Source organism: Fusarium proliferatum (genome assembly GCF_900067095.1).
Source record: "Fusarium proliferatum ET1 genome assembly, contig: FPRO_scaffold003, whole genome shotgun sequence".
NCBI lineage: Eukaryota > Fungi > Ascomycota > Sordariomycetes > Hypocreales > Nectriaceae > Fusarium > Fusarium proliferatum.
This window is the reverse complement of record NW_022194792.1, coordinates 3,863,853-3,883,133: the sequence shown is the minus strand read 5'-3', so window position 1 is coordinate 3,883,133 and position 19,281 is coordinate 3,863,853. Positions and strand designations below refer to the sequence as shown.

The 19,281-nt window shown below is 49.3% G+C and overlaps 6 protein-coding genes across 6 annotated transcripts; 3 read left to right on the top strand and 3 right to left on the bottom strand.

Moving 5' to 3' along the window:
- Window positions 1–3,062: 3,062 nt before the first annotated feature.
- Window positions 3,063–5,138, bottom strand: FPRO_05752 (uncharacterized protein; the record flags this gene model as incomplete). The annotated part of the gene is made up of 1 exon (XM_031229410.1): window positions 3,063–5,138. The coding sequence occupies one exon, from the start codon at window positions 5,136–5,138 to the stop codon at window positions 3,063–3,065; it is 2,076 nt and encodes a 691-aa protein (XP_031079649.1).
- Window positions 5,139–6,340: 1,202 nt separating this feature from the next.
- On the bottom strand, window positions 6,341–7,494 carry FPRO_05753 (uncharacterized protein; the record flags this gene model as incomplete). Its single annotated transcript, XM_031229409.1, has 3 exons — window positions 6,341–6,873; window positions 6,943–7,368; window positions 7,425–7,494. 3 exons carry the CDS (start codon window positions 7,492–7,494, stop codon window positions 6,341–6,343), a joined length of 1,029 nt encoding a protein of 342 aa, XP_031079648.1.
- A 1,988-nt stretch (window positions 7,495–9,482) lies between these two features.
- On the top strand, window positions 9,483–10,422 carry FPRO_05754 (uncharacterized protein; the record flags this gene model as incomplete). The annotated part of the gene is made up of 2 exons (XM_031229408.1): window positions 9,483–9,657; window positions 9,704–10,422. 2 exons carry the CDS (start codon window positions 9,483–9,485, stop codon window positions 10,420–10,422), a joined length of 894 nt encoding a protein of 297 aa, XP_031079647.1.
- Window positions 10,423–10,692: 270 nt separating this feature from the next.
- FPRO_05755 (uncharacterized protein) lies at window positions 10,693–11,650 on the top strand (the record flags this gene model as incomplete). Its single annotated transcript, XM_031229407.1, has 2 exons — window positions 10,693–10,934; window positions 10,987–11,650. 2 exons carry the CDS (start codon window positions 10,693–10,695, stop codon window positions 11,648–11,650), a joined length of 906 nt encoding a protein of 301 aa, XP_031079646.1.
- Window positions 11,651–11,737: 87 nt separating this feature from the next.
- FPRO_05756 (uncharacterized protein) lies at window positions 11,738–12,613 on the bottom strand (the record flags this gene model as incomplete). Its single annotated transcript, XM_031229405.1, has 1 exon — window positions 11,738–12,613. One exon carries the CDS (start codon window positions 12,611–12,613, stop codon window positions 11,738–11,740), a length of 876 nt encoding a protein of 291 aa, XP_031079645.1.
- A 2,237-nt stretch (window positions 12,614–14,850) lies between these two features.
- Window positions 14,851–16,656, top strand: FPRO_05757 (uncharacterized protein; the record flags this gene model as incomplete). Its single annotated transcript, XM_031229404.1, has 1 exon — window positions 14,851–16,656. The coding sequence occupies one exon, from the start codon at window positions 14,851–14,853 to the stop codon at window positions 16,654–16,656; it is 1,806 nt and encodes a 601-aa protein (XP_031079644.1).
- Between the last annotated feature and the right edge of the window lie 2,625 nt (window positions 16,657–19,281).

Genomic DNA, 19,281 nt, shown 5'->3' with positions numbered 1-19,281 from the left:
ACGGCAATGTCTAGCTCTCGCTTCTCTCGATATGTAACGATCGTGGTCAGAAGTCTGTCTGTAGATGACTCCAAGATAGCTTGTGTTCTCTGGCGCATCTGCCACTAATTGACTGCAAAGTTCTTCCATCGAAGCCATCGTTCGAAGAGCAGGAACATGAATCGGCGCCTTTGCTGTGTAGTTGGATTGTATCCGGGGAATCTATTGACCCTTGCAAACGGCTTGTTGGGCCTCCTTGGAGGAGTTTTCGGTGGGTTCTTGAGGTACTCTGCTGGCTGTGCTTCGGTTTCTCTTGGCTGATTTGCGGCTATGCATAGGCAATACTCCTCCTGCTGCACCATGATGAACTAGTGGTACGCAGGTAAAATGAATGAGAATTATTCTGTAAGTGTAAAAAGCCTGGCCCATTATTGAATGTCAGGAAGTTGAATGGGACAAGATGCGCTGCGGAAGGTCCTTATGTTGAGATCTCATCACACGTCAATTAGAGAGGAGTCGCCCGCGTGCCTAAGGTACCTAATGACCACGGGCAGTGAAACGTGCTTTTAATTGATAGGCACTGGTTACCTGTCTCCCTCAGTTACTATGGAGGCGTGATGGGTTGACTCAATATTTCTTTTTTGTCATCTTTATTGTGGATGGTGCGTTGAAATGGAGTTAGACTTATATTCCTCACTCAAACGGCTGAACTGTCCATTTGGCATAAATCGAGTGTCATGCACCCAGTGCAACTAATCGTTTGGCACCAAATCCGTACCTGTTTCACTTCCTACCACGACTATCTATTCCTCATGGTTGTGTAAGGATTGACTCTGTCGAAGATGTAAGCATCTACCAATCATCTTCGATAAATAGGACAATACTCGCAGCCTCAGTTGCAAGAGGTAGACGAGTAACAACAAAGACTTCATAGCGACTTGGTTGAATGAGGGCAGTGGGAACCAACAAGGCGAGTTTCAATTGACAGGCTTTGTCACTATAGATCCAACTCCCAGACAATCCATCCAAATTCCAAATGACTACGACCACACAAGAGATGGCGGACATGTGACCCATGCCACCAACCGATATGAATATCATCATCGCCACCAGTCTGTTCTATATCCTGCCCCCTCCTGCCACGTATCCAGACTTGAAGAGTGTGTTCGTTCATTTGGAAGTGAGACCAAAGTCGTCTGGTCCGTAGTTGTATTTAGAGGATTGCGAGTTCGGATTGGTATCGCAGACACTTGGGAGGATGAACCGAGTGACCATGGAGGTGGTGGATCAAGGGCTGTGGAATTTTTAGTTAGCACATGTTACAACAAATGATGTTTTATGAGGGAAGCTTACAGGCGTTGGTAATCTGTTGTTCTTGGGTTGCGGCATGGTCCGCCCTAATCTTCTCAAAGAAGTTTTTGGGATCACCACCATATGTTTCTTTCACCTTTTCCCAGGTCTCTGTCGCGGGATCCGCCATAAATAGAGATGGCGACATGCTAGGATCGTTTCTCCTCTGAGCATATCCTCAGTTGCGCCCCGACTGTCACCACCCAGAGCTTCGATAGCAAATTCCGTAGTCCAGGGGAAAAGATGGTCGATTGCAACATCAGGGTTATTCTTTACCCACTTCCACATCATGTTGTACCAAAATGCGGTTTTGAGAGGAGGGAGACAGGCACGTTTTTTGACCACTATGTCGATCCTTTGGTTGACATCCTGTGGGAAGCGCTGACACTTATCGGTCTCATGTTCGCCAGAGTTACACACAGCGCAGCCGTGAGTGAAGCCATCTGTTCCGATGTCCCAGCACTGAATGACCTCATGGCCAGGCTTCTTGCACATGCCTCAGACTTCTTGTTCGGTCTGAGCAGGAGCTCGGGTCTGTGTCATTGCAGGCTCAGCATCCGGCATGACCTCATCAAAGGGGTCTACTGACAACTCAGACATTCTATCCACTGACTCTGAGAATAGTGTCACGGTCTTTGCGCGGAGGCGTTGCGCACGCGATATATTTGGAGTTGGCCAAGCGACTACGTTGAGACGAGTATTTTCGCCGAACTTCCTCTTCAGATTCTCTCCTACGCCCTTGGCCTTTACCGCCTTGATCGTCTGGTACTTAGTACCGTCTTTCTCTATCTCATAGTGGAAGTTTTCTTGTCGACCACCGCCTTTAGACACATTGAAGAAATCGAGGACAGAACCTTTGTCTGTTTCGACTTGGACTAGCGAGATCTTCTCCACTTCTTAAGATGTCTTTGTCTTCTTTCTTACCCTCCAGTCCTGTCCACCACTGTTTTGGCTCTCCTGTGTTTGCGGGGCCTGGTGAGACTGGGAGAATGGGTTTGAAGGCTCGTTAACAGGTTGCCATGGGACAGTGGGGGCAAACTGGGACGGGTTGTAACCCGGTCCCATGGCTGGGTAAGGGAGATATTGCCCAAATGGATAACCCGAACCAAATACAGGAGGGGGGTTGCTGTCCATAAGGAGCCGGGGGGTAGTTGGGATGGGGCATAGGATAATTGGGAGTATTTCCCCAATTTCCATGACCTTGGTAGTTGCCATGGCTATTGTTGTAGCCACCGCGATTACCACCACGACCACCACGACCACCACGGCCACGACCACCGTGATCACCATATAGTCCGCCGCCACCTGCAGCTTCATCTTCTGGTTGGTTTCTCTTCGACATTGCTTGTTGCTGCTGCTTTCGTTGTTGTGGGAGCCGCAGCTTTGGTGTCGATGAAGAGATGAGGAGAGAGAAGCAAAAGAAAAGAGAGGAAGAGAGAGGTGGAAGGGCGATGAGGTAAACAGCTCGAATGAGGTTGATCTGTGCGTTACCTCCATCTTTCTCTGCCTTACTTAGGTTGAATATTGGCTGTCAGCGTCAGTGTGTCAGTGCCAGTGGCTGTCAGTGTCAGTGGCTGTCAGGTACTGAAAGCAGGCATATTATGACACTCAGACAGATCCATACACAAATAGTGTACTTCGAGAATTGGACTACCGAAACTAAACGACACTGATGTGATCTTACACTCAAGATGGACGAACTTCCCCCTGTTTTGATGAAAGCAACGCACCACTCATTTATCACCAACCTCATCGTGATTCTTAGCCAACTTAAACTTGGTTCGCAGCCCTTCAACACCCCCAGGCAACTCCGCACCCCAGCGGTCCCAAACATCGGGCGGGATCCAATTCCAATCTTTTATCGTAGTCCTCCCTCGCTCACGACTAGCTCTAGTGTAAATACCCACAGCGTAGTCCCACTTGTCCTTCGGAATGGTCTCCCATTCGAAACAGTGCTGTACCTCGAAACTTGCTTCGAGGCGGGTTTGAGAAACAAGGTCCTTTATGAATACTTCGCCGTGCTTGTTGACTGTGACAAAGGCGATTTGGTAGGTATAAGCTCTCAAGAGATGTGCCCAGACTTCCATGAAATCATCGAATTCGATACCCTCTGGTTCTTCCTGGGTAAAAGGCATAGCTTCATCAACGTTATAACCGCATGTGCTGAGGACTTGAAGTAGCAATCTGCAACGTTCCATGATGTGCTTTACTTCATCCATGTAGACACGAACCTGCTTATCGACGATATAAATCTCTGGTAACAGCATAGAAAAGCGCGAGGCGCTTATCGCAGTCTTTATGAGTCCAAGGCCCTTCATGACAGTACCAGTATGTGCGACATGCTTCAGGAGACCGATCCGGGCTGCGTCACTAGTTTCATGGACCTCAGGGGCTATTTTGTAGGTGAATGCAAAGCAGTTCGTGTTACTCCCTGAGATTATCGCAGCCATTTGCGCTTTAGCTGTATTGACCATGGGGTTCTTAGACTTGAGGCTCAGAAACAGCGCGAGGCGATGATCGTATTCGACAAGGGGGAGAATTTTGTAGAATGCCTGGTGGGATTCATTAGGGAGAGCCAGTGACAGCCCTGTGGTCGACTTGGAATCTTTTTGAAGGGTCCCTTGCCGAATGAGTCGTTGCCCGATATCGATAGCGACTTGAGATTCTTCTCCCCTGTGATCGAAAAGACGCATAACATTGGAAATACCGAGAGGCCATTTGTCCAACTCGCTCAAAGCAGCCAAAAAGCCCCCAAGCTGCTCATCCGCGAATCTCATGCGTCGACGACTTTTAGCCCCGTGGCAGAATCCTGGCTGTGTGTATACGTTTGTGCTCTCTCCGCTGAAGCGATGCACCCAACTCATCTGTTGCTTCTCCTCGGAGCTTGAGCATTCTGTGGTGACGGTGATGGGCTGTCGTGTCTCGAGGTCAAAGATCAGCCGGCGACGGGTGGTGCTCGTAAGGAGGTGAGGCCTGCCTGCGTCTGGGATCCTTTCAGCAGTCTTGAAGTCCATGTTGATGAAAAGTGTTCGTCGGGGTTTTATTGCGGAGTCTAGATCCTGTTGGTGGTGTTGGTAACACGGATCCCAGGATTCATCAAGGCTCGTCGGTCTTCGGAAGCTGATACAAGTATGGGTGCCATTTGGGGCAACCTTTTTGACCCAATTCATCATTTCTGATGTTGCACTTTTGGTCTTTGAGTTTGAGATGACTCGTCCCCCACCTCGCGCGATAGACGGCAGCACGTATTCTCGAAGGGGTTCTTTGGCTGCGGGCCAATAGTTCCAGATTGCTTTTGTCATGTTGTGGATGCCTTCCCATGACATTGTCATCAAGCGCATACGGCCACTGGATGTACTGTGTCTTTTTATCATGGTAGTCCAGGCTATCAGGGCGAGAGCGTACTCGGCAGAGTAATCAGGGTCTGCCTCGATGATGACAACAACAGCACAAGCATTCTTGCCAATGTCTGGCAGGTGCCAGCCATTCTCCCGACGAGCAATCTTCAACATATTCGTTGCTTCGAGATAGTCCATTGTTCTGATGCTCTTCGCGGTTTGTGTGGTGAGACGCATGTTGGCCCTCAACTTCTCTCGTTCCTTGAAAACTTGATCTTTCTTTGTCGCATTTGTGATATGGATGATTTCCACATTTGAATTCGATCTGCAGAAAGAATCTTGTAGAAAGAGAGGAACTTTGATCGCCTTTGCGATTGCTGGTTGGCCTTGTATATGAGCAAACATGAAGGGGTGGTCTTTCATTAGCCATTTTGCCATGTCACGAATGGTGTCTTTCCAAGGGTCGCCCATCTTGTACTGAACTGGCAGTGAAAAGGATAATAATTTCAAGGATTTTATCTTGTTTTCTGCTCAGCAATAGTTAAGAATATCATGATTCGAACGGAAAGGGGTGTACAGTGGCAAGAATGAGTGCTGAAATGATGGTTCGGATAGCTGCATGGATGAAACAAAGAAAGCAAACGCCATGCACGGGTAGTGAGCAATCAACATGATTTAGTCGCTTTTGACAATCATGACATTCATGATCAAACAATTATTCTGAATATCTCCTCATTTGCTTGCAATGAAATAGACAGAAAGCACCCCTGGCACCATGCTTGTGCAGCCACACAAACGACACATCGAATGCAGCTAGATCGCAGAGTTTCTTACCATTTCCACACGCGATCAGAGCCATCCTCCTTGGACATAGAAACCATGACAATTCACACAAGATCCCATGCTAATCTAACCTAGTCAATATTTCAAAAGTAATTACATGTTCTTTTTATTTCATCCGCTAAACCAAGGGAACTGGCTCTGTGATTAAGCTCCCGTCCACGAACCATTGAAGTGGTCAAGCGGTCTCTAAGATAGCACACCACACTCCATCAAATTTGAAACGAAGCTCCCTGACTTTGATCCTGATCAGTAGAGAACTGCCCGTAGAATGAGTTGGAGTCTCCGCCTGCAAGTGCGCTCTCCGCTCTTGCTGCTCGTCTCGCTGTTCATCTCGCCTCATCCTGGCTAGGTACTGTGGCCATAGTAAATATGAGCTGGCGCTTTCTTAGGCAATGTCGGAACAGTGGGCACACGAGAGCATAGACGTTCTCTAGCAGAGAATTGATTCCCGCAATATCCAATATAGTAAAACCACAAAGTTGTGAAACTCTTCTTACCGTTCATCTTAGTGTATTGGATGGTAATCTGAAGCGTTAGCAATAATGGTCATCAGTGCAGACCAAGTAAATGCACAGAGCTTGGCTTTCTTCAATGTAGGCGTCAAATTCCATGGGGTATCTAGCTACAAGTTACTCCCAGGACACAGAGTATCTCAGAGCTCCGGTCTGTCTTGTACATGACTGCACAACCTCATATGTATCCTTTATGTAGCAAGAAGGCGAGCTGATCCTTCGAATAAATCCTACAGAGTCCAGGAAATCCATCAATCCGGACCAATATCCTGTTCCGACGGCACATACCCCATGCCATGAAACTACTTCATCAAAAGCTCATACACGCAAGAGATCAGACTTAGCACGCTCCTTGATCTCCAAGACCAACTCCGAGATCTCCAACTTCTCTTCAGGAGTTTCAGCCCGCCCTCGCCAGAGGTCCCCAGCCAGGTTGATACGCTCAGGCACACCAACCCAGTGGCCCTCCTTCCCTTTAATAGCCCAGTTGCTGATGAAAACGATAGTAGTTAAGTCTGGGCTTTTTCTGTCGAGAAATCCATTGATAACAGCCTTACAGGCGTCTCGCTCTTTTTTTATCTCAGACAGAACGTCCTTGAATCCTCCTGGGAGTTTTGCAGCACCCTGGATCGTTCGTACCTTCCGGGTTTCTGAGAGGTCCTCCAAATGGCTTCGCAATGTAGTCACTCGAGTCTTGGTGAAATCGTCGTACCAACCTAAGATGTCGTGCCAGATCCTGCTAATTCCTTCCAAGTTGATTAGTTTGCATACCTCGGACGAGAGCTCGCTACCATCCGCACCCTGGAGACTGGCAGGCCAAACTACAATAGCATGACCTTTCTCAGGGGGTTCTTCGGGGTCGGTGAGATACGACTCGTTACTATGTGCTCTTTCCTCCTAGTTCCAGGTAATTTCGATACGCTCCTCCATGAGACGCTCTCGGATCTTGTTGAAGTCGCGGCCATCGGGACCGTAGACGAATGTCCAGAAGTCAAACTCGGGTCGTAGGATCAGTGTGAATGGTCGATCTCGCTCACTGGGAGTTGCCCCTGGGTACAGTGCCTCCCAAGCGATTCTTCGACTATTCAGAGATGGGGGTGCGATAGGCAAAGGGTTGTGCATGTTATCGCAAACCATGGCTTTGGTTGATGTAGACTCATTTTGGGGTTGTGCCGCTTGGTACTCTGCTTCCTCGGGAATAGACACACGGTAAATGCCCAGTTTCCCGTCACGGAGGTGATCTTCTCTCAGGGAGGCAAACACTGTCGAAGGCTTCTCCCCATTCTTTTCCGATGGTGGTTGTGGCCACGGCCAAATTGGCTTCGATTTCGAGTTTAATCCCAGGACTGCAGGCTGTTTGATCAGTCAACGATGAAAATTTTCTGAATTGGACGGTAATTACACCAGAGGTTCCAGAAAACCTTGGCTACTTCCCATACAAAGCGGGAGACAGTGACTGTATTTGCATCCATTTTGATGAGGAATCTGGCTGCAATGATTGTGGCATCTTTGCACTGAACCTTGCTTGCTTCTTGCATAGCTTCTCTCGGAAAACCTTGGGAGAGAAGGCGTTCAACATAGTCGCGCCTCTACTTTATGTCGGGTTCCGGGCCAGGGAGCGGAGGGCGTCGACATTCGAGATGCAAGAGATGCATGCGCACATCCACCAAATCATCGTCGGAGCATTCATCCATCTCTATGGTGTTGGAGATGGCGGGGGTGTTGAGGATGATAGGCTTGACAATCTGTGCTGTTCTCTTGTTGGACTTTTGTTTGCCGGCTTTGGGTGTGATTCACTGCCACCGGCTACCTACCTAGGTAATGCAGAGGCTTGCCAGTGCCAGATAGTTCAAGACAATATAACTACGAATGCCATCCGTTCTCCCTCCTTATTCACTCTTTTCTCCGGTTCTTTTATTCATTTCTGCTACAATCCTATAGACTGTAGCCTGGACCTCAGGGGTGTGATGGGCCCGGCGAGCCCTGTGATGGACGCCGTTTCTAGTATGCCGAGAGCCTCTCTATGCTTTAGAGAAGCTTCGCGATGACCTGGATAATTCCTGTCAAACAAAGTACCCAGCACCGTCGTCGTATTGTCAATGCTCTATATAGAACTCCAAATTTGTACTATGTGTTCGTTGGCTGTCGTGGCAGCATGTTCCTCACCAACACTGTTGACCATGGCGTTGACTCTCGATTACTTGAAGCCGCAGGCAGTGCAAGCTTCCTCAACCGTTATTGTTTGGGCGTGTGTCTAAGATGCTTTGTCAACACATGGGATACATACACCATAAATCAAATCTGGCTCTCATCGAGGGAGAGCAATGAGAGTAGACGGCATAATTAACGGAATCTCTATCCGCTCTATAATAAGAGGCTCGGGGCAAACTTGCGCAAGCTCGTCACAGGTTGTGGGCTCCCTGTCATGGTCAGACCATAGAAGTAGATGCCAACGCGCCTGGTGTTCCTAGTGAGCACTCGTGTAAATACTACAGAAAGAAATTACCCTGTATTGCTCAGAAAATTGTAAAGAGGTTAAACCTGAGATACCTGCCTTCCTTAGCGTGAAGGTACCTTCCGTTTTGGCATAATGGTATTTTTAACTAAAATCATGTACTACCCTAGACTCGTCCCGGTCTTTTCATGTCCTAAGATTAAAAGCCTGACATCTTCGTAGGTTTTCTCTATTGAGTACTGGATATCGCCGGGACATACTTGTGGAAGCGTTCAAGGCCCTGAATGTCACATGCAAGTAATTCTCGACGATCGTTGCCGTTACATTCAATCCAGTTGCACTCCGGTAACGAGCCCGGAGCTTTCTCCACTTCCGCCCGAACCGGCGCCGGCTCTTGACCCGATTACGGCAGTTCGCGATTTCACCCCGGACCAACCCTCAAAACAGTCGCCGAATCCCTCTCAAAAGCTTAAAAACTTATCGAACGGTTCGGGCCGTTACCTCAAAACGAATAAAGTGTTCTTGGACCTGCATACAAAATCACATTATCCCAGGGGTCATTCACCACTGAGCTGTGAACGTGGAAATGATGAACGTCGAAACTGTCGTAGGCTATCGCTGATTAGCTCTGGTGATCGGCACGTGGGTGGTCGATGCTGAATGACCTGGGGGTTTCAAACTTAGATGCGAACCTGGTGAGGAGGATGTTATGCATGCTGATTGGTGGCTTGGGACTAGGGTGCACTAAGAGCTCACGAGGGTGGTATTGGACGGAGTGGATGATTAGAGGAATCAGATATTGGGATGGATTATGCAAAAGGGGATATATAGTTTCGAAACTCCTGCTATGAAACTCGCGTTGTTGTTGTTTCCACCGTCTTTCGTTCAACTTTGTAATAAGGTTGAGAGGTCAAAAGAGGCTTCAGCCCCAACACAACAAGGTCAAGAAACACAAAACAACACATACGGGTATTATACTCATTGCGTTCATTCAACTCGGTCATCATGAAGTCCTTCGTTTCTGTCGCTATTCTCCCTCTCGCAGTTCAGGCCGTGAGGATCGTTCAGTCCAACGATGATGGCTGGGCAGAGTCTTATATCCGCACTTTCAACGACGCTTTGAACAGCGCGGGCTACGACGTTGTTCTCTCCGCTCCTGCAGAGAACAAGTCTGGCAGCAGTAAGTCACATCAGTACGCGTTTTAATCACATCTAACATTATGTAGGCTCTAGGGATGAGAGACCAAAAGACCGCACCACAGCGTGTCAGTATGACAGCTGCCCTGCCAACAGCGGCCCTGTTGGCCATGATCCCAAGCGCCCTGATCTCAACTGGGTCAACTCGTTCCCTGTCACTGCTATGAAGTACGGTATCGACACTTTTGGTCCTAGCTTGTGGGATGGCGAGGCTCCTGAGCTTGCTGTCGCTGGTCCCAACGTTGGAACCAACCTCTGGCTTCAGGTTCCTTTCTCTGGCACTGTCGGCGCCGCTTGCTATGCTGCTCACGAAGAGGGCATCCCAGCCATTGCCTTCTCTGGAGCTTCTACCGGAAATACGGCCTTCAACACTAGCCCCGCCCCCAAGCGCAGTCTCGTCTACGCTGAGCTTGCGACCACTCTCGTCAAGAAGATTGTCGACTCTGGAAAGCCTTACCTGCCCCAGGATGTCTATCTCAATGTCAACTTCGGAAAGGTTGAGGGTAAATGCACCGATGCGTCCCAGTTCCAGTGGGTGCTGACTCGGATCAACACTGGTCTTCTGTCCAAAGATGATACTGAATGGTGTGGTGAGGATCGTCTCCCTACTGAGACTGAGATTGCTCTTAAGAGTGGATGTTATGCTTCTATTAGTGTTGGAGATGCTGCTGATAAGACTACTGCTGATGCTGCGCGACAGAAGGTTGTGTTGGGCAAGTTGAAGGACATGCTTGTGTGTGTTGATTAGATAGCGAGTGATATAGGGAGTGATTGAGTAGATTTGCATGTATATAGACCATATTAGTAGAGTCAATTCAATATTTAAATAGTTCTATGCCAAAACAAAAGTGATTCCATTCCCAAGTTCAAGTCTCACTGGGTCGAGGGGCTTATCGATAAGCGTTGACACCTGACATTCCAGGCCTACCTAAAACACTTTAGCAACCTCGACTTTTTGCGCCATCTGGGTATCACGATCAAGGGCCGGTCCACCATAGCTCTCAATTACACCCTCACAATGGCGCCAATCGACCGCTGCTTGGCCTCCATGGCCAGGCTATCCCTCCTACAGACGCCTCGACCCGCAGTTCCCACGATACCAAAGTTTCTTGCCCCGGCGGCTGCTCAGCAAGTTCGACAGGCTTCGGTTGTGAGAATCAGGAAGACAACGAAGAAGAAGAAGGCGTTGCCTAAGGACTTTAAGAGACATAATTTGGCCAAGAGGGAATTTCCTCAATACTCGTTATGTGAAGCTATGAGGTCAGTGGGATTGGGAACATGGCACCAAGCTGGGGAGACTAATATTGTGCAGAGTCCTACGAGCTGTTGAGGTTGGACAACCGCCTGCTTCGGTCAAGTACGAAATTCACATCAACCTCAAGACCGCCCGAAACGGACCCGTCATCAAGAACAGCGTCCGCCTTCCCCACCCTGTCCAGAGCGATTGGCGAATTGCCGTCATCTGCCCCGAGGGCAGCGAGATCGCCCAACAAGCCACCGCCGCAGGTGCTGTAGCAGTCGGTCAAGAAACCCTCTTTGAAGCCATCAAAAAGGAGCAGATCAACTTCGACCGTCTCATCTGCCACGAGGCCAGCGAAGCAGCTCTCAACAAAGCCGGTCTAGGAAAGATCCTCGGTCCCAAGGGTCTCATGCCCAGCAAGCGTATGCGAACCATCGTCCCCGACGTCGTCAAGTCGATGCGAGACTCTGCTGGTGCAGCTGATTACCGTGAGCGACAGGGTGTTATCCGCATGGCTATTGGACAGCTGGGTTACTCACCTGATCAGCTCAAGAACAATATGAAGGTGTTGCTGAACAAGGTCAAGGCGGAGTGTGCGGAGATTTCAGAGGAGGTGCACAAGGAGGTCCACGAGGTTATTCTAAGCACAACCCATGGACCTGGCATAAGCTTGAATGGAAAGTTGAAGGATGCAGAGGAGCAGATTACCCCCGAGGCATTGTCGAGCATCATGTAAAAATTAGCCTTGACCTTGTATAATTGTATCATATGTCATATTACGAATAGACCTTGTGAGCGTCGTGGGTATCATTATTCATTGCGGCTATGAACTGCCTCTGAGGGCCTTGACGGCCTCTGATTGTGCATCTAGCACTCTATATATCGCCAAACACTTTAGCACTCTATCCTGTCCTTTTACATCAGCCTTTTTTGCTTCTTTTAGAGCATTGCCCAAGTCTAGCAGCAATGTGTTTCTGCACCGTGTCAAACGTTCCTCCATCTTGATCACAAACGGGGCATTCGGGTCTAAAGACTCGAGAAGCTTTGTGATGCGGCTGCATTCTTGTGCTGAGGCGAGCAGTCTTGTTGGGGAGCTTCCGTAGTTGTCGTCCTCGTCCTCGTCCTCGTCCTCGCTTTCTTCGTCCCAGTCGTCGTTATTCGGTAGACTATCTAGGGATAGACGTTCTTCTAGTGATGAGAGACGCTGAGATAGCTCAATCATTTTTCGGCCCTTCTCGATAGCTGATCGGACACCACGCAGCTCCCCATTAAGGGCATTCGTCTCCTCTTTTCGCTCCGTGACTTTTGTCTTGACTTCCTCTACAGCCCGTCGGAAACCAAGTAGAGAAACCTTGACATCTTCAACCTTGTCATCGCCGCCGCGCAGTTCGCTACCGAGTGAAAGAAAGGCTGTGTAGTTCGAATTGACAAGTTCGAGAAGTTCAGAGCTGATCGCAGCACTCCTGTCGCGAAGGTCCGATCGCAAGTCCTCTAGGGTCTGGTGACGATGTGGTAGAGCAGATAGATAGGCGGCAGGTTGGAAGTCTTGAGCTAGGAAGTCGGCGCGAGGGAGAGCTTCGGGAAATGGTAGAGGAGCATCTTCATCGACCGAGGAAGTGTCGGAGCCGGAGAGTGTAAATGGAGCGGATACTCTGAGATCTGCCATTGGGGATGAGAGATTATCTGGCGCGGCCGCCATTTTGGTTGGTTGTATACCGTGTGGTTGGTTGTCTGAAGGTGTCTCGACGTAGGCTAAAGGTTAGGTGGCATGGATTTGGTGGAGGAGCTACTGATGGTGAGGTTCGGCGGCGCTAGCCCTGATTGGATATTGTGATCTTATTAATGGACCCCAGATCTTGGTCTTCGATTTCATTTCCATATATGAATCAAAGGCAAGTTAGGATATCTATCTTTTATTATAGAAGTATATAACATGTATGCTTTAATTAAATTCTTGTTTCCAATGCGGATTTAGGGGCTTTTCTTATGATAGTCTCTTCAGAAATGAGAGAACATCAGAAGTCTTATCGCTCACGGCCCTGGATCTAAGCTATTTGTTCCCGACACGAATACCGACCGCCAAGATCACCTCATCTGGAACTCCAAGTTCCGTGTGAGGAGTCATTTCCCATTGGCCATCATCGACATGTTGGTTCTAGACTTACTCCGTGCAACCTGGCAAAAGGTTTAGCTCCGTGGAGATCGAGTGCTGAATACCATGGCCGAGCCAAGTGGATGGGGGTAAAGAGAAACCGAGAGGAAGCGGATCACATTACGTTTGACGAGCTGATCCCAGGGACGTATTACCGAGGATACGTTTAGGCCAAAGGATAGCTGGCTTGGACGTATTGAAGATCAAGAATTGGAGCCAGACAAAATCCCATTCAAATACAAGAGTTTCGAGTTGACTGATAGACTCAAACATTGAGCCTCTTCAAATTAACCATGTCAGATGTCAAAAATTCCGTGCTGTTTCAGGCGGCATTCAACCCTTGCTACAGTCCAATGTCACATCATCTGGCCCCAAGCTCGGTAGACCGTAGCTTGCCCCAATGTTCAGTGGCACGAACCACCCACCGCTGGACAGAAGGAAGATGCAAGTTCAATCAAGGTCCTATGATCGGCTGTTCAAGTCCGGATATAACGCCTTCAACCACGTGAGCGGGCCATTTCCCAACAGTTCGCCGCAAATTCCATAAAGATTCCGCGCCTGTGTAAAGAGGCGGCTGAGTTGAAGCTATTGCACAGCGAAGTCGGAGTAAGACCCTGGGATCGGCACTAAAGTTATGCATGCTGAAAGGATCTTATCTGATGGCTGCGTGATCACGGATTCGCTCGTGCAACTCCGACTTATGCCGGCCAAGTCCAGGTGAGCCCCGAGCCTCGGACAAATTAAGAAGGTGAGTGTCAATGCTTTGGAGGGGCTTCAGTGGAGGAATCCATTCAACAGAGAACGGCCATTGGAGATCTTCAGTGATGATACTACCTTTCGTTACATTATGACGAGAATGCGAATACTCTGCAACGTAATTCGAACTGCCGCGGAGGATTATCAGCAAGATCGACGAGCTACTGCTGATAAAATGCCAAATCCTGACCGTCGCGTCAATAATTGAGTTTTAATAACTTGCTCTAAGGGTCTCACGGTTGGATGCGTTCAGGTGGTCAAGGTGTTGCGGAGCCACCAAAGGTTATGACTGATTAGATCCATCGCTGAGACTGGATGCCTGAAAAATGCCTGGTCGGCAATCATATTACGAGAAAAGTTGCTGTTCAATTCGGTCGTAATCTGATGAAACCTCATCTGGCTGGTTGTCTCCGAATGCCTGGCGCAAATGATTCGTGCCTGGCGTGTGACGTCCGCAAAACTTTTATCAATCAAATCTTATCAATCTGATCAGATCCACTATCTTCTCCTGGAATCGGACCATTGGCTTCCCAACCGTCGGTTGTGCTCGGGGCACAAAAGTAACGAGGCACCCCGCGATTAATTTCCTTCTCTGCTACCCTTTCTCCCCTCTTCAACTTTGTTCTGATTGATTGATGATCCTTTACAAATCCTCCGGCTCATGTACTTGGATGGGTTCATCACTTTATCAATCTGTCAACTTGGCTCTCAGCCGCTATCAATCAACCGAGGCTAAAGCCGAGATCGCACTGAGCTGTCACATCGCAGTTGCGTCAGCTGCGCTCCCAATCAATCTTATCAATCTGCAGCATTGACTGTCAACTGAGACCACCATTGACATCCACGAAGAGCTCGAATTAGAACTCAAAACAAGAATAACCCTTACGGGCGACTTCTATTTGACAATCTTGCTTCGGCAATTCTTTCAAGATTTACTTCTCGGAACTCCGACCCGATTTGGCGCGACCGACCGAAAACAGAACCGATCTCGCCACAAACACAACATCTATTACTCGTCGACTTCCACCATGTCGGCTTCATCACCTCAGTCCATTGCATCCCCTGGAGCTGGCACACCTGTCGCTTCACAGTCAGGAACCAGGCATCGTGCCATCTCAGCTGCACCAAGTCCTGCCGCCTCACCAGCCACATCGGGTCCCCACAGCCACAGGACGCCACTCTCCATTAAGCCGAGTGCGAAGCCACCTCCACCCACACAACCTCAGCAGCGCACTGCTCTTCCTTCCATCAACAAGATGGCCATGTCGTCCGTAATCAGTCCCCAGCCGGCTCCGCCGGAGCCTCCCAAGGTGTCTATGACCTCTAAAGAATGGGTGATCCCTCCAAGGCCCAAGCCTGGCAGGAAGCCCGCTACCGATACACCACCCACTAAGCGCAAGGCTCAAAACCGCGCAGCTCAGAGGGCCTTCCGGGAGAGGAGGGCTGCTCGTGTTGGAGAGCTTGAGGAACAACTTGATCAGCAACGTGAGGCCCAGGAGAAACATGAATCAGAACTCAAGGACAAGATACACGAGCTTGAACTTGATGTCCAATCCTTCCGATCTAGATGCATGTTACTTGAAAACATGCTGGAGCGGGAGAGACAGGACCGTATCAGAGTCGAGACAGAAGCCGAGACCCTCAAACGTCGTCTAGATGAAGGTGTCTTTAACTCAAATTTTCAATCCCGAAGCATGAGTTCTCAGCACCCGTTTGAAGGACTTCACAGTCCCACCAGCCAGGGACCAAGACACAGCCTTCCTGATGCACGACCTGATCGTCAATCAGGCCACTCCTTTTCCATCTCCCAAATCATCTCTCCCCCAGAAACCCTCGACATGAGTGCGTCCAATGATACTGAGACAGCCATAACTTGTGGCAACTGTTCTCCAAATGGACCCTGTGCATGTGCCGAGGAGGTATTGAACTCCGCGGCCAACGGCTGCGGCAAGTGCACTCTCACATCGAATTGCCAATGTCTCGATGAAGTAGCTGAGGCTCTTGATCGGTCTCAAGAGCTGAAACGTCCTGCCTCACCATCGGCCAATGTATCTACTGAGAAGAGGCATCGGTCTAATGCTGACGCCGAGACTGACTTCACAGCCATGTTCTCCCGCAAGACTCAAGAAGCCTTTTCTACACCTTCTCAACTCCCTTCCATGGACTCTATGCCTTTCAGAGATGGCTGCGGCTTCTGCAAGGATGGAACCTACTGCGTCTGCGCTGATACCGCTCTCGCCACTCCTGCCATGACCCCTAATGATACTCTTCCTCCCATCTCTCAGCAGGTCCAGACCCCACCCCCTGAAGATACTGATCTCCCTATTCTTGCTATGGAGATGACGGCCGATGGTGCTGTCAAGCTTCCTCCGCGCCGTCCCCAGGCTCAATCGACTGAGCGTCGTGGCTGTGGTCCCAACGGGCCTGGTACTTGTGCTCAGTGTCAGGCCGATCCAAAGTCTGGACTCTTCTGCCGCCTAATGGCCGCCAACTTGAACCGTAAGGATGGTAGCTCTGGTGGCTGCTGTGGTGGCAAGGGTGCTGGTGGCGGCTGCTGTAAGACCCAGAAGCCACCGCAACCAGAGAAGATCAATCTCCCAAGTCTACCAAGCCTGGGCTTGAGTTGCGCGGAGGCATACCAGACACTATCCAGTCATCGCAACTTTTCAAAGGCGGCGGATGATATTGGCTCTTGGCTGCCTAAGCTCAAGGCCACACCTAGACCTGGTACTCGGCCAGCACCACCTGGCGCAATGATGCCAATTGAGGTTGAAGCAGCAAGTATAATGAGCGTTCTGAAGGATTTTGATATTCGGTTTGGGAGGGGAATTTAATGGGATCCCAAGCCGTTAAACTGGATGAAAGATATTGAGTACATAAAAAAATGGCGGTTTAGTGAGCATACAGCTCGTGGCAGAGTTACGGCATGCCTAATATGGCACTGGTTTGGGTTCTGGTTGGAGCGTTGATATTATACCCTTCATTGGCTAAGATGTAGACTTCACTTGTCTGTGCATCTATGAATTTATGCGTCTATTAAGATCAATGCTCTTGATGTGAAACATGTCCCGGCGATGCATTCAATAACGTGTGCATAGCAGGGTTCTAGAAGAACTTGTGCAACTAGGGTGAGCTTGTATGATTTGGCCAGTCGGAGACGTAGACGAAGTAGGCAGATGGGATGAGTGCACCGATTGAGCTAGAAAATAACGGTGTCCAAAGTGCCATGTGGCTGTAGGGTATAACCCAGGTGTAGAGCCTCAGCACTAGGTAGGCAGCGAGGGATTGACAGCTACGTCGACGGGTTGATGACTGTTCCATGAGTAATGACAACACACTATGGCAACCTGTCAACTGCTGTCGGGATAGTCACGCGCTGACGTGCATGAAAGGAAAGACATCCTCGGCTGAATGAGGACATACATAGAGACTGGGGAAAAGGCGGGAGCTAGATACGGATGAAGTTGTCGTGAACTGTTGGGAGGCGGTGGAGTTTTGATGGTGGAGCAACATGGCCAGCGCATCGCCTGTACAAAATACAATCCGAGTCGAGTAGGTAGCACAAATGTCGTTCACTGGATATTCAGACAAATAAGGATAGCTGCATTAGACTAAAGTGGCGAGTTAGAGCCCGAGGCAGCTGAGAATAGTCGATAATATATCGAATACGGCTGCATAACTGGCTAGAGAGTCGACGAGTCGGTCTGTCTAACAAATATGAATGGCTGGGGCCACTCGGTGAGCTCTCAGCGCAGAACTCGTCTGGCAGTCAGTGATTGGAAGAGGATGCATGTGGAGGTAAGCGCATGATTGGTGTCTTGGTGGTCTTGGGGGGGGGGGATGCGTTGGCACACACAACCCAGTTACTGCTTCTAGAGTTGCAGCAACTGTTGTCTTTGCCTCGCATAGAGGGAACTGGCGTGGTGCGATTAGATTGGTTGCTGGTGTGGATGGGGGGAGGGGGGTTTGGGTACATTGTGCGATGTTGTAGGTCTGGTAGGAGGATGATAGCAATTGTTAGAGGGGAGGTATTGCTTGAAAAGAACAGCCTGTTATCTTCCATCACATGTTATTCGACGGTTCGAGTTTTTCTTCTTCTTTTTGGTTTCATTGATGAGTGCCGTGAGTTGTATAAGTGGACGAGGCAATAGTTTAAACCCTTGTAACTTACAACACAGGTGTAAAATTACCCGATAGTAAAACTCAATCCGAACACGGGGACATGCAGCTGTTTCTTTGTTTTGTTTTGTTTATTCCTATCATTCATCTTAAATTTGTTCTTTCTTGTCTATCGTCTCTTGCCCTCGTGGCCATAATTGTCTGGTTCGGTGTTCTTGTTCCTTAAAGCTATTGCTGGCTGACGGGAATGCATGACAACTCACAACTTCAAGTTACACAGATAATAAACAAGATACACTTTCTGCCGCCGAGATTACTTACTCCTACATTGTAAATCAGGCACACATTCACGCTGCAAGTCATGATTGTCCTACCGTCATAGTCGATCATGACTTGGTTCAACCTGTGGATGCCTTGTTCCACTCTCAACCATAACGACGGGACAAGAACAGCTGTTCACGACAGGGCGCAAGTCTACTGTACTCTCCAAGGTCCACAGCCTAAATCCACAACTTCTCAAGAGCCGCCAGTCTTTTTAAACAACTCAGCCTTGATATCTGTTTAACCTAACTCATAGTTACTTGTAGCGCTTGGGCACTGCCAACGCACAACTCATGACCCGGCCCGACCGACCAGGGCAGGGAAAAGAGACCGCCCAGCGCTGATGGACACGTGCGAATCGCACAGGGCTTCAGGTACCGACCCACAAGAGAGCCCTTAGGCCAATAGACTCTCATGCTCACCCGCATTGCCGTGACGTTCTCGACTGTAACAGGCTTAGCGTGTAGCATCTGCCAACGATGCTCTGTACCCACTACCGTAGCGCACCGCCTGTTCCCGTCCGTTATAGCGAGGTAGCGTACTCCGTAAGGAGGGGATACTTCTACCCCATCATATTGGATCCTGTGCTTATCCCAGTCCAAGTCCAGTCCGATCTCGTTGTTCAAGGTTGTTTGTTTCTGTTTCTGGTTTGTCTGAGCCTGCCTGCCTGCATCAGCGTCTGGTCTATGCTGCAGTCGGTCGGCGCAACCGACAGGTGTCAGTTGTGAGGCCCCTACTTCCATCGCTCTTATTACATCCAGTACAAGCACCATATCATCCATAGTCCCTCTATTCCCACGATACCTTGCCTTGCCTACTTCTCCCCCACCTCCAAAAACTCCCCTCAACTCCCTCCTCTCACCTCCCACATCTTCTCTCTTCTCTCCTCTTCTCCTGATCAACAATAGACATACTCCTCCCTCGTTCTCCGTATCTCTCTCTCTGTCTTGCATTGTTTTCGCCAAACTCGACGTGCGACTCCAACTCGTGATACGATCCTGGTCCTTCATACGCTAGAG